The sequence below is a fragment of the Hypomesus nipponensis genome, chromosome 7 (genome assembly GCF_054491055.1).
Source record: "Hypomesus nipponensis isolate SF chromosome 7, ASM5449105v1, whole genome shotgun sequence".
NCBI classification, from domain to species: domain Eukaryota; kingdom Metazoa; phylum Chordata; class Actinopteri; order Osmeriformes; family Osmeridae; genus Hypomesus; species Hypomesus nipponensis.
In genome coordinates, this window is record NC_140367.1 from 535,001 (window position 1) to 545,000 (window position 10,000).

The following is a 10,000-nucleotide window of genomic DNA, read 5'->3' on the forward strand; positions in this document are numbered from 1 at the left end:
GCTTGAACCGAGCCTCATGTCTGGAGATGCAGGCAGGCAGGGAGGGAGGGAGGGAGGGAGGGAGGGAGGGAGGGAGGGAGGGAGGGAGGGAGGGAGGCAGGCAGGCAGGCAGGCAGGCAGGCAGGCAGGCAGGCAGGGAGGGAGGGGGGAGGGAGGGAGGGAGGGAGGGAGGGAGGGAGGGAGGGAGGGAGGGAGGGAGGGAGGGAGGGAGGGAGGGAGGCAGGCAGGCAGGCAGGCAGGCAGGCAGGCAGGCAGGCAGGGAGGGAGGGAGGCAGGGAGGGAGGGAGGCAGGGAGGCAGGGAGGGAGGGAGGGAGGGAGGGAGGGAGGGAGGGAGGGAGGGAGGGAGGGAGGGAGGGAGGGAGGGAGGGAGGGAGGGAGGGAGGGAGGGAGGGAGGGAGGGAGGGAGGGAGGGAGGGATGTAGTTAGGATGACTAGAAAGAGGACAGGCTGAAGACGAGGACAGGATGAGGACAGGATGAGGCCTTGAGAACTGTATAATGTTGGATTATCCTGCAGCTGGCACGAGGCACCAGCGGGGAACGTTGTTCTAACTGTTTATATGGTCCTTCAGACTAGCTCATATCCTCTCTGTGGAGAGGGGAGTGAGGAGGAGGGGTGAGGGGGGAAGCAGGGGTATTTCATATGGGAGAACGTCTATGTATATTTAAATGATTAAACTCATAACTGGTGAGTGTCATCATGTGAGTGATGTCAGAAAAACAAAAAAAGTGTGTATCTGTCTGTCTTAGACCCAAGACCCAAGGTCTAAGTTTATACTTCCGGATAGGGGTAGAGTGTGTGTGTGTGCCATGTGTGTGTGTGTGTGCCATGTGTGTGTGTGCCAGCGCGTGTGTGTGTGTGTGAGACCTGAAGGCCCGGATGGTGGTCAGTCCCTCGGCCGTCTCTGAGAAGTGGCAGAGCAGAGGCAGCTGGGTGGAGTCATCCAGGTCCTGGAGGTCCCTGGGGGGGTCGAAACAGAGAACTTCACCCTGATGTAAACTGGGTTATCTTACATTCGAACACTGGCGACATGGTGCACATACACACACACACACACACACACAGGCTCTTACTTGGAGGCAACTCTGAAGTACTTCTGGATGAAGTAGAAGGTGACGGCCAGGGGTACGAGGGCGACCAGGGAGACCGGGGTCACGAAGGCGATGACCCCGATGGCCGACAGACACAGCAGGGAGGAGCGTGTCAGAGACTCCAGGGTGGGGGGGATGTGCTGTGGGAGGAAGACAGACGGGGAGGAAGGTCTTGGTTTAGTACAGGACTGGATCTAGTACAGGGACTAGATCCTGGTCTAGCACAGGGACTAGGGAGACTCACCTGGTCGATGATGTTGGTGTCGGCAGAGAACCTGTTGAGGATCTGTCCCAGAGGAGTGATGTCAAAGAACCTGAGGACACAGCAACAGCAAGACGCTCAACATGGACATGCGTGTGTGTGTGTCTGGGCTGTGTGTGTGTGTGTCTGGGCTGTGTGTGTGTACCTGATGGGGGCATGGATGATCTTGTTGAGCAGGTTGTGGTGCAGGTTGGTGGCAGCAGACAGACCCAGGAACTCCACAGACAGAGAGGTGACGAGACACAGCAGGATACCAGCGCCACAGAGGATGATGAACACAGGCATGTAGTACTGGTCCAGCTGCACACACACACACAACTACAGTGTCTAATATCACTGACTTTCATTGTATTAACCTGATCCCTGACCCCTGACCCCTGCCCTTTAACCTTGGCCTCACCTTCTCTTCCTCTGTAGAGAAGGACAGGGTGAGATTCCCGGTGTGGTTCCCAGGTCCGGAGTCTCTGACCGTGCGGCTGCTGTTGGTCTTGTCAGCGGAGGTCCAGGCCGCCAGCCAGTAGTCGATGGCGACCATGACGGAGTGCTTGAGCAGTTTGGAGAACACCATGAGGAAGACCATGAAGAAGCCTCCAGACGACAGGTAGCGCCAGCACACCCCCCACGGGATCTTAGAGCGCCTGCTAGTGGTGGTGGACATGCTGTCATCATCCTCCTCCTCCTCTTCCTCCTCTGGAGAGAGGCAGAGAGAGAGGGGAGAGAGAGGCAGTGAGAGAGGGGAGAGAGGGGAGAGAGAGGCAGAGAGAGAGGGGAGAGAGGGTAGAGAGAGGCAGAGAGAGGGGAGAGAGGAAAAGGGGGAGTCAAAGAGGGGGAGGGTGTACAGTAGAACATGTCATCTTGGAGAACAGAAGGGTGGGGGGGAGAGGAGAGGACAGGGGGGGATGGAGGAGGAGGGGGTAAGTCACCTTCGTCCTCGTCATCTATCTGGTTCTTGGCTTCTCTGGAGTAGAACGCTCGTCTGAGAGTCTTCCTCTCCAGCGCCGTCTGGCAGTCCGGCTCTGGGTCCTGTTACCATGGCAACGACAGCACCGTGACTAACTCCACGCTAACAGCAGGCTAACTACACGCTTACAGCATGCTAACTCCACGCTAACAGCATGCTAATTCCACGCTAACAGCATGCTGACTACACGCTAACAACATACTGACTACATGCTAACAGCATGCTAACTCCACGCTAACAGCATGCTAACTCCACACCAACAGCATGCTAACTCCAGGCTAACAGCATGCTAACTCCACGCTAACAGCATGCTAACTCCAGGCTAACAGCATGCTAACTCCAGGCTAACAGCCTGCTAACTCCACACCAACAGCATGCTAACTCCAGGCTAACAGCATGCTAACTCCACACTAGCAGCATGCTAACTCCATGACCTTCTCCAGCTCGGTGTCCTGGCGGTTCATGAGGGTCTTCCAGTGCTCGTACAGCTGCACGTCATGAGTCTGGATGTCCTTCAGAGTGCCCTCCCGCAGAACACTGCCATCCTTCATCGCTATGATCTGCACACACACACACTGCTGTTACACACACACTGACACATGCCCACTGAGTGTGTGTGTGAGAGGGTGTGAGTGTGTGCTAACCCAGTCAGCATGGATGAGATACTGCAGCTTGTGGGTAACCAGCACCACGGTGCGCTTGTCGTCCTGCAGGAACTTCAAGATGCCTTCCTGCATCAGGTGGTCACTGAGGTGGATATCAAGCGCAGAGAACGGGTCATCCTGGAGATGGGGGGGAGATGGGGGAGGGTGTAGGAGAGGGGGACAGGGAGGGAGGGATAATAATTAGTCAGATATGGTGTCATATCTGATGATGCTCGATATTCTAGCTGGGTGTGTGTGTGACATCAGTGTGTAACGCCTGTACCCATTGCGATCAGGTGATGATGTCAGAGGCGTGTGCTCAAAATCCAATTACAAAGAGCGAGGTAAACAGGACATGATTGCGCCAGGAAACAGAAAAGCAAGCCAGCCTTGTGTGTGACACACAAGGGCCATCCCTACGACACAACAACCGTGTTCCTGGATCTCTACATGCTGGTACAGGTCCATGCTGCTGACTGACCAGGAAGACCAGGTTGGTGTTCTGGTACAGAGCTCTGGCCACACAGATCCTCTGCCTCTGCCCTCCACTCAGGTTGATGCCCTGGAACACACACACACGCACACACACGCCCATCACGACAGTGTTTAAGGTGTGAGGAGGATGACAGACAGGATGAAGAGCAGGTTACCCTCTCTCCGATCTCTGTCTGGTCTCCGAACGGCAGCAGGTCGATGTCGGGTTGCAGGGAGCAGGCGTCTATCACAGCCTTGTACCTTGGGGCAGATCACACACATTAACACCTTAGCACCAACACACACACGTACCTGGGATCTGTAGAGAGCCTCACACACACACACACAGCTATACCTTTGCTTGTTGCCTGAATCACTCACACACACACACACCCAGCCATACCTCTGCTTGTTGAAGGGGCTGCCGAAGGTGATGTTGTCCTCCACGGTGGCGTTCAGCAGCCAGGACTTCTGGGTAGCGTAGGCCACAGAGTACCTGTTCTTACTGATGCATGGTGGGAAATAGAGGCAGAACAGAGCGAAGGTGAGCTGAAGAGAGGAGACAGGCGTGGAGAAGACCAGCAGGTCTGTAGGTAGGCGGAGTATGGAGATGAACCACCGCAGGACAACAACAACAACAACAACAACAGCAGCAGGGAGTCCAGTTAGAGCATCATGTCAGGACTGGAGAACAGACGCAACATGGTTCTATAACATGGTTCTATAACATGGTTCTATAACATGGTTCTAAAACCAGGTTCTTTGTTCTGTTTGTGGCATTGTTCCCACAGATGACTTCCCCTTGTGGACGCTAGCTTAGCGAACAGTGCTAACTGCTAACTCTGTCCTCTCTACAGACTCCCACCACAACTACACAGACCATCCAACAAGCCAAGACACGCACAACAATCACCAGCATGAAGGAGGGATGGAGAGGAGGAGAGAAAAGGGGAGAGAAAGAGAGGAGGAGGGGAGAGAAGGAGAGGAGGGAAGGGGAGAAAAAGAGAGAGGAGGAGAGACAAGGTGTGAGACTGAAGAAAAAAACAAATCAAAACACTTTCAGTGTGACAGCAATCATGATCACCATGACGACGGAGAGAGGGATGGAGAGAGGGATGGAGAGAGGAGGAGGGAGAGAGGGATGGAGAGAGGGATGGAGAGAGGAGGAGGGAGAGAGGGATGGGGAGAGGGATGGAGAGAGGAGGAGGGAGAGAGGGATGGGGAGAGGGATGGAGAGAGGAGGAGGGAGAGAGGGATGGTTGGAGAGAAGAGTAGAAGGAAGAGGATGTTTAGGGGGCTAACAGGTAGTGATGTTGGGGGTTAGGGGTCACGTGACCAGGTGACAGGAAGCAGACACCTGTACCTCCTGATGTCTTCAACAGGCTCCTCCCCCTCAGAACAGCTGGCAAAGTCACGGCAAGCAGTTAGTCAGCTCCCTTCCACACCCCCAGCCCTCTCAAGAGTGTGTGTGTGTGTGTGTGTGCGTGCTCCCAGGAGCATGTCCTGTGTTCAGTACGTGTGTGTGGGTAGATTCAGGCTCACACTGGGTAGGAGTATTGTAATGCTGTTTATATTTTCACATTTATCTATGACTATCTTCCTTAAAACGGTCCCTTATAGTATAAACCACCAATTTATGATTTGTTCTCACATACTGCAATATATACTATACTGTAATGCTAATGTTCAGTGCAGTTTGATAGTAGCTGTTGTTACAAATGCACTACAAATATCACATGTATAATACAGGAAGTAAACAGGAAGTTGTCACCAGACAGGAAGTACCTTATATTCCCCTCGTGGAGCATCTCACAATCAGGCAGTCTGATTTAGCAGAAGAAGACAACACACAAAGAGACAGAAAATAAACCCACACACACACACGCACACGCACACACACGCACACAGGAACACAGACAAGTACAAGGCAGAGGTTAGTACATGTTCTCTCATCATGATGAAGGACACACACACACGCGCGAGTCCCACAGCACATGGGGGCTTCAGACTCACACTGGAATCTGTTCCAGTTTCAGAGGATTCCCTGAGTCGTCCTGGGCATCCCTCCACCATCATGAGAGAAGAGAGCCTGTCTCTCAGGCAGATAACAGGCTATGTTTCATCGTTCATAGCAGAGTATGAATGGGCAGGAGTGGTTGCCAGGTTGGTGGAATTACACAGCAGGAGAGCAGTGGTTGCCAGATTTGTGCAGCAAACCCCTTCCCGAGCTCAATCCTAACAGGCCTCAACAGATGTAAGTTGTTGTTGTTTCTGATGACATCACACTGTCCAGGATTAATGGTGCTGTTTAAATTCTAGTTCATGATTAAAAAGCTTTTAGAGGGAAACTTGGGTTGATGTCATAACTAAGCCAAACAAACATGTTTCAGGGATTGGTTTCCCACAGATCTGGTTATCAGCTAGCGGCCAGCTGGAGCAGGGGACTGCTACAAGAGTTAGCTGCATTAGCATTCTGACTGTCTGCTATCAACTCATCTGTCTCTGTTTGTTCAGGTCTCCCTTGAAATGCTAATCAGAGATCCATCGTCAGCTCTCTTTGGCTGATGGACACAAGCTGCAAGATGGTGATTGGTTATGTGTGTGATGACCTCACAAAGTGATGAAAGCAGAAAAATAGGTTGATTTACAGGGAGGCAGGTTAGGGAGAAGGGGATGAGAGAAGTATGAGAACCAGGCAGATAAACAAGCAGACAGACAGACAGGCAGGCAGGCAGGCAGACAGAGAGAAAGGTAGGCAGGCAGGCAGGCAGGCAGACAGAGAGAAAGGTAGGCAGGCAGGCAGGCAGGCAGGCAGACAGGCAGACAGGCAGGCAGACAGGAGAGGAAACCGATCAGACAGGACATGAAACAGGATGGAGGACAGATCTGCTTCCTCTGATGAAGCCTTTGATTAGCATTGATGATGTCACTTCCTCCCCGACATCCATAGCGGAGCACCTGCACCATGAGTCCCTGAACCTCCCCTCCTAGAACCTGGTCATGTGACCTATGCCTGGTCATGTGACCTGGTCATGTGACCTACTTGCTCCAGAAGACCTTGCCACTGATGGTCTGCATCTCTCCCAGCATGGCGAGGAGCAGCGAGGACTTCCCACAACCCACCTGGCCCACCATCATGGTCAGCTGACCTGGGGACAGGAAGTAAGAGATTTAACAAGATACCAGGTGATTTGTAAGAGATAGCAGGTGTTTAAGCAGGTGTTACCTGTGGGGATACGGATGTTGATGTCAGACAGCGTGGAAAGGTTGCTTCCCCAGGTGAAGAATCCGTTGTTCACCTGTGGGAGGAGGTCACCATGACAACAGCACTCAGGTGGCAGTTCTATAAAACATGGATCCTGTAAACCACTGTTAATGCAGACACAACAGACAGTCACATCAACTCTCTCTCTCCCTTTCTCCCCCATCTCTCTCTCCCTTTCTCCCCCATCTCTCTATTCCTCTCCCCCATCTCTCTCTTCCTCTCCCCCATCTCTCTCTCCCTTTCTCCCTCTCCCTCTCTCCCTCTCTCCCTTTCTCCCCCATCTCTCCCTCACTCTCTTTCTCTCGCTTATATGAATGTTTACATTCTTCTATTGTGTTTTATATCTTGTTGGATTTAAGTGTTTATTTAAGATAGTGATTTGTCATCTTCCCTCCTCTCTACATCCACCCCAGGCATCATAGTCGATCTCAGATAGTGTTCAACCTGTCACAAGTACAAGACAGATGCAGCTGGAACTGTGAGAGGAGTGGGGGGGGGGGGGGCTACGTTTAAGGGTAGAATGGGGTGGAACAACCTCTCTCCAGCCTCCCTCCAGTCCCCAGCCCCCAGCCTCCCTTCAGCTGCCTGCCTCCCTCCAGCCCCCTGCCTCCCTCCAGCCCCCACCCTCCCTTCAGCCCCCAGCCTCCCTCCAGCCGCCTGCCTCCCTCCAGCCCCCTAACTCCCTCCAGCCCCCTAACTCCCTCCAGCCCCCTAACTCCCTCCAGCCGCCTGCCTCCCTCCAGCCCCCTGCCTCCCTCCAGCCCCCAGCCTCCCTCCAGCCCCCTGCCTCCCTCCAGCCCCCAGGCCCCCAGGACCAATTAACAGAGCTGTGGTCAGGGATTCCCACAGGAAGTGACCACACAGGAAGTGAACCCCAAACACAGTAGAGGGGCTGAGAAAAGGTCGAGGCGTCTGTGGTCTCTGCTTTCTCGTGAGAATCAGGATTTTCCATGAGACGAGATGCTGACCGCCTCTACGCACATGGACACATGCAAACACACAATATCCAAGAGATAAAAACGTGACATGAGTGTTATTCTGATATTCTTATTTTGAGTGTGATTGTGAGTGTGTGTGAGACAGACTGTGTGTGTGTTGGACTGTGTGTGTGTGTGTATATGTGAAAGAAAGAAAGAAAGAGATTATTGAGGGTTATGTACGTGCCTGTATGTGTGTAAGTGTGTGTGTGTGAGAATCATGTGTTCTCAGAGTCATCGACCGTGTGGTCGTCCCCTCTGTGTGTATCAGCCTGTGTGTGTGTGTGTGTGTGTGTGTGCATCAGAGTGAGAGGGTTGTGTCAGGGTTATGACGTGTTGGGGGCATGAGAAAACGTATGTGTGTGGACTGTTTGAAAGTGTTGCCGCGGCGACGCCCCCTGACCTTGACAGCCACGTCCTCGGTCTCGTGGGGCCGCAGGGTGCGGCGAGAGGGGGGTCGTAGCCCTCCAGCTGGTACCTCAGGGGCTGCTTCCTGTTGATGGCCTTGGTCTGGGGTGGGGAGGGGGGGTGGGGTAGGGGTAGAGGAGGTGGGGAGGGGGGGGTGGGGTAGGGGTAGAGGAGGTGGGGAGGGGGGGTGGGGTAGGGGTAGAGCAGGTGGGGAGGGGGGGTGGGGTAGAGGTGGTGGGGAGGGGGGGTGGGGTAGGGGTAGAGGTGGTGGGGAGGGGGGGTGGGGTAGGGGTAGGGGTGGTGGGGAAGGGGGTGGGGTAGGGGTAGAGGAGGTGGGGAGGGGGGTTGGGGATGGTAGAGGAGGTGGGGAGGGGGGGTGGGGTAGGGGTAGAGGTGGTGGGAAGGGGGGGTGGGGTAGGGGTAGGGGTGGTGGGGAAGGGGTTGGGGATGGTAGAGGAGGTGGGGATCAGTGTTGGGGGTAACACGTTATGTAATATAACGTGCTACATAATATTATTATTTAAGTGAGTAATTAAGTAATATAACGCGTTCGTTTTTGACATTGAGTAAAATTAATACAGTTACGTATTTAAGTAGCTTGCCTTAAAATAGCCTTATAAATACAGATTGTTGCCTAAACGACACTCCTTGGGCGCAGTAGCCTAGGCAACTGTTTGCCAATGATTCACGTTGCAGGCAAACACAACGGCAATCATGGCCGCAGAACGTGATACGTTTTCGCGGTGGAAATATTCACACTATTTTGCTTTTATTGAAGATATAGGAAAAAAACACTGAATTGAACTACAAACTGCACCCAACAAATACTACTACTATAGTCTACTGTCGAAACTCTGTGGACCTCAAAAGTGTCCACAGAGAAACGAAGCTGGAAGCTAGCTAACATAGTATATTTTATTCACACAAATATATATATTTTTGAATTTATAAGCTTTTTTGATGTTTAGATTGTTTGAAATAAACATTCTTCTTTAAAGAAACACTATTTTGCATCTGTAGCCTATGTTCTTGAAAATTCTTTACAAAGTCAAACTCGCTACAATTAAAAGCTATAGTAAAATTATTATAATAATATAACTTAGTACAGAAAGTAATAACGTAACTTAATCACACTCGTCTTACTGAACAATAATAAGTAACTAATAAATTACTTTTTTGAGTAACTTCCCCCAACACTGGTAGGGATGGACAGTGGGATACGGAGATAAATAAAGAGGTTTCAGGGAGTGATCAACTTTACCCCTCTTCCATCTTCTACAACCCTGGAGGGAGGTCTGTCCTTGAGCCCCCTGCTCCCAAACACACACACCCCTCCCTCACCTCCTCATCCCAAACACACACACACACCCCTCCCTCACCTCCTCATCCCAAACACACACACCCCTCCCTCACCTCCTCATCCCAAACACACACACCCCTCCCTCACCTCCTCATCCCAAACACACACACCCCTCCCTCACCTCCTCATCCCAAACACACACACCCCTCCCTCACCTCCTCCTCCCAAACACACACACCCCTCCCTCACCTCCTCCTCCCAAACACACACACCCCTCCCTCACCTCCTCATCCCAAACACACACACCCCTCCCTCACCTCCTCCTCCCAAACACACACACTCCTCCCTCACTTCCTCAAGTCCATCCACCCTTACATTCTCACTCAACCAATGGTTTCTTCATCCCCATTCACTGCTGTAACTCAACACACACAGGCTTCAATTCACAAAGCCAAGCATGCTCTTATGCAGCAAAATAAAATACATATCCAAACAAACATGACTTCTCAACCACAGAACACACACACACACACTCTGTTCCATCTGATAAGTCTTTCAGAAATAAACTGAGAGAACAGCTGTGGACGTGCTGGACACTAGACTCCCCACCCCTCTCC

At 52.4% G+C, this 10,000-nt stretch overlaps 1 protein-coding gene across 1 annotated transcript in view; it reads right to left on the bottom strand.

Moving 5' to 3' along the window:
- The window catches only part of abcc9 (ATP-binding cassette, sub-family C (CFTR/MRP), member 9), a 32,605-nt gene that overhangs the window by 13,889 nt on the left and 8,716 nt on the right, over positions 1 to 10,000 (bottom strand). Inside the window, 17 exon segments of the mRNA XM_084701292.1 lie at positions 1 to 20; positions 869 to 961; positions 1,075 to 1,232; positions 1,337 to 1,406; positions 1,500 to 1,654; positions 1,755 to 2,044; positions 2,278 to 2,377; positions 2,750 to 2,875; positions 2,960 to 3,097; positions 3,441 to 3,521; positions 3,610 to 3,694; positions 3,837 to 3,938; positions 5,219 to 5,257; positions 6,477 to 6,582; positions 6,660 to 6,732; positions 8,079 to 8,131; positions 8,134 to 8,185. The exon segment at positions 1 to 20 is cut by the window's left edge and continues 83 nt beyond it. Coding sequence (XP_084557418.1) covers positions 1 to 20; positions 869 to 961; positions 1,075 to 1,232; positions 1,337 to 1,406; positions 1,500 to 1,654; positions 1,755 to 2,044; positions 2,278 to 2,377; positions 2,750 to 2,875; positions 2,960 to 3,097; positions 3,441 to 3,521; positions 3,610 to 3,694; positions 3,837 to 3,938; positions 5,219 to 5,257; positions 6,477 to 6,582; positions 6,660 to 6,732; positions 8,079 to 8,131; positions 8,134 to 8,185 — 1,741 coding nt within the window.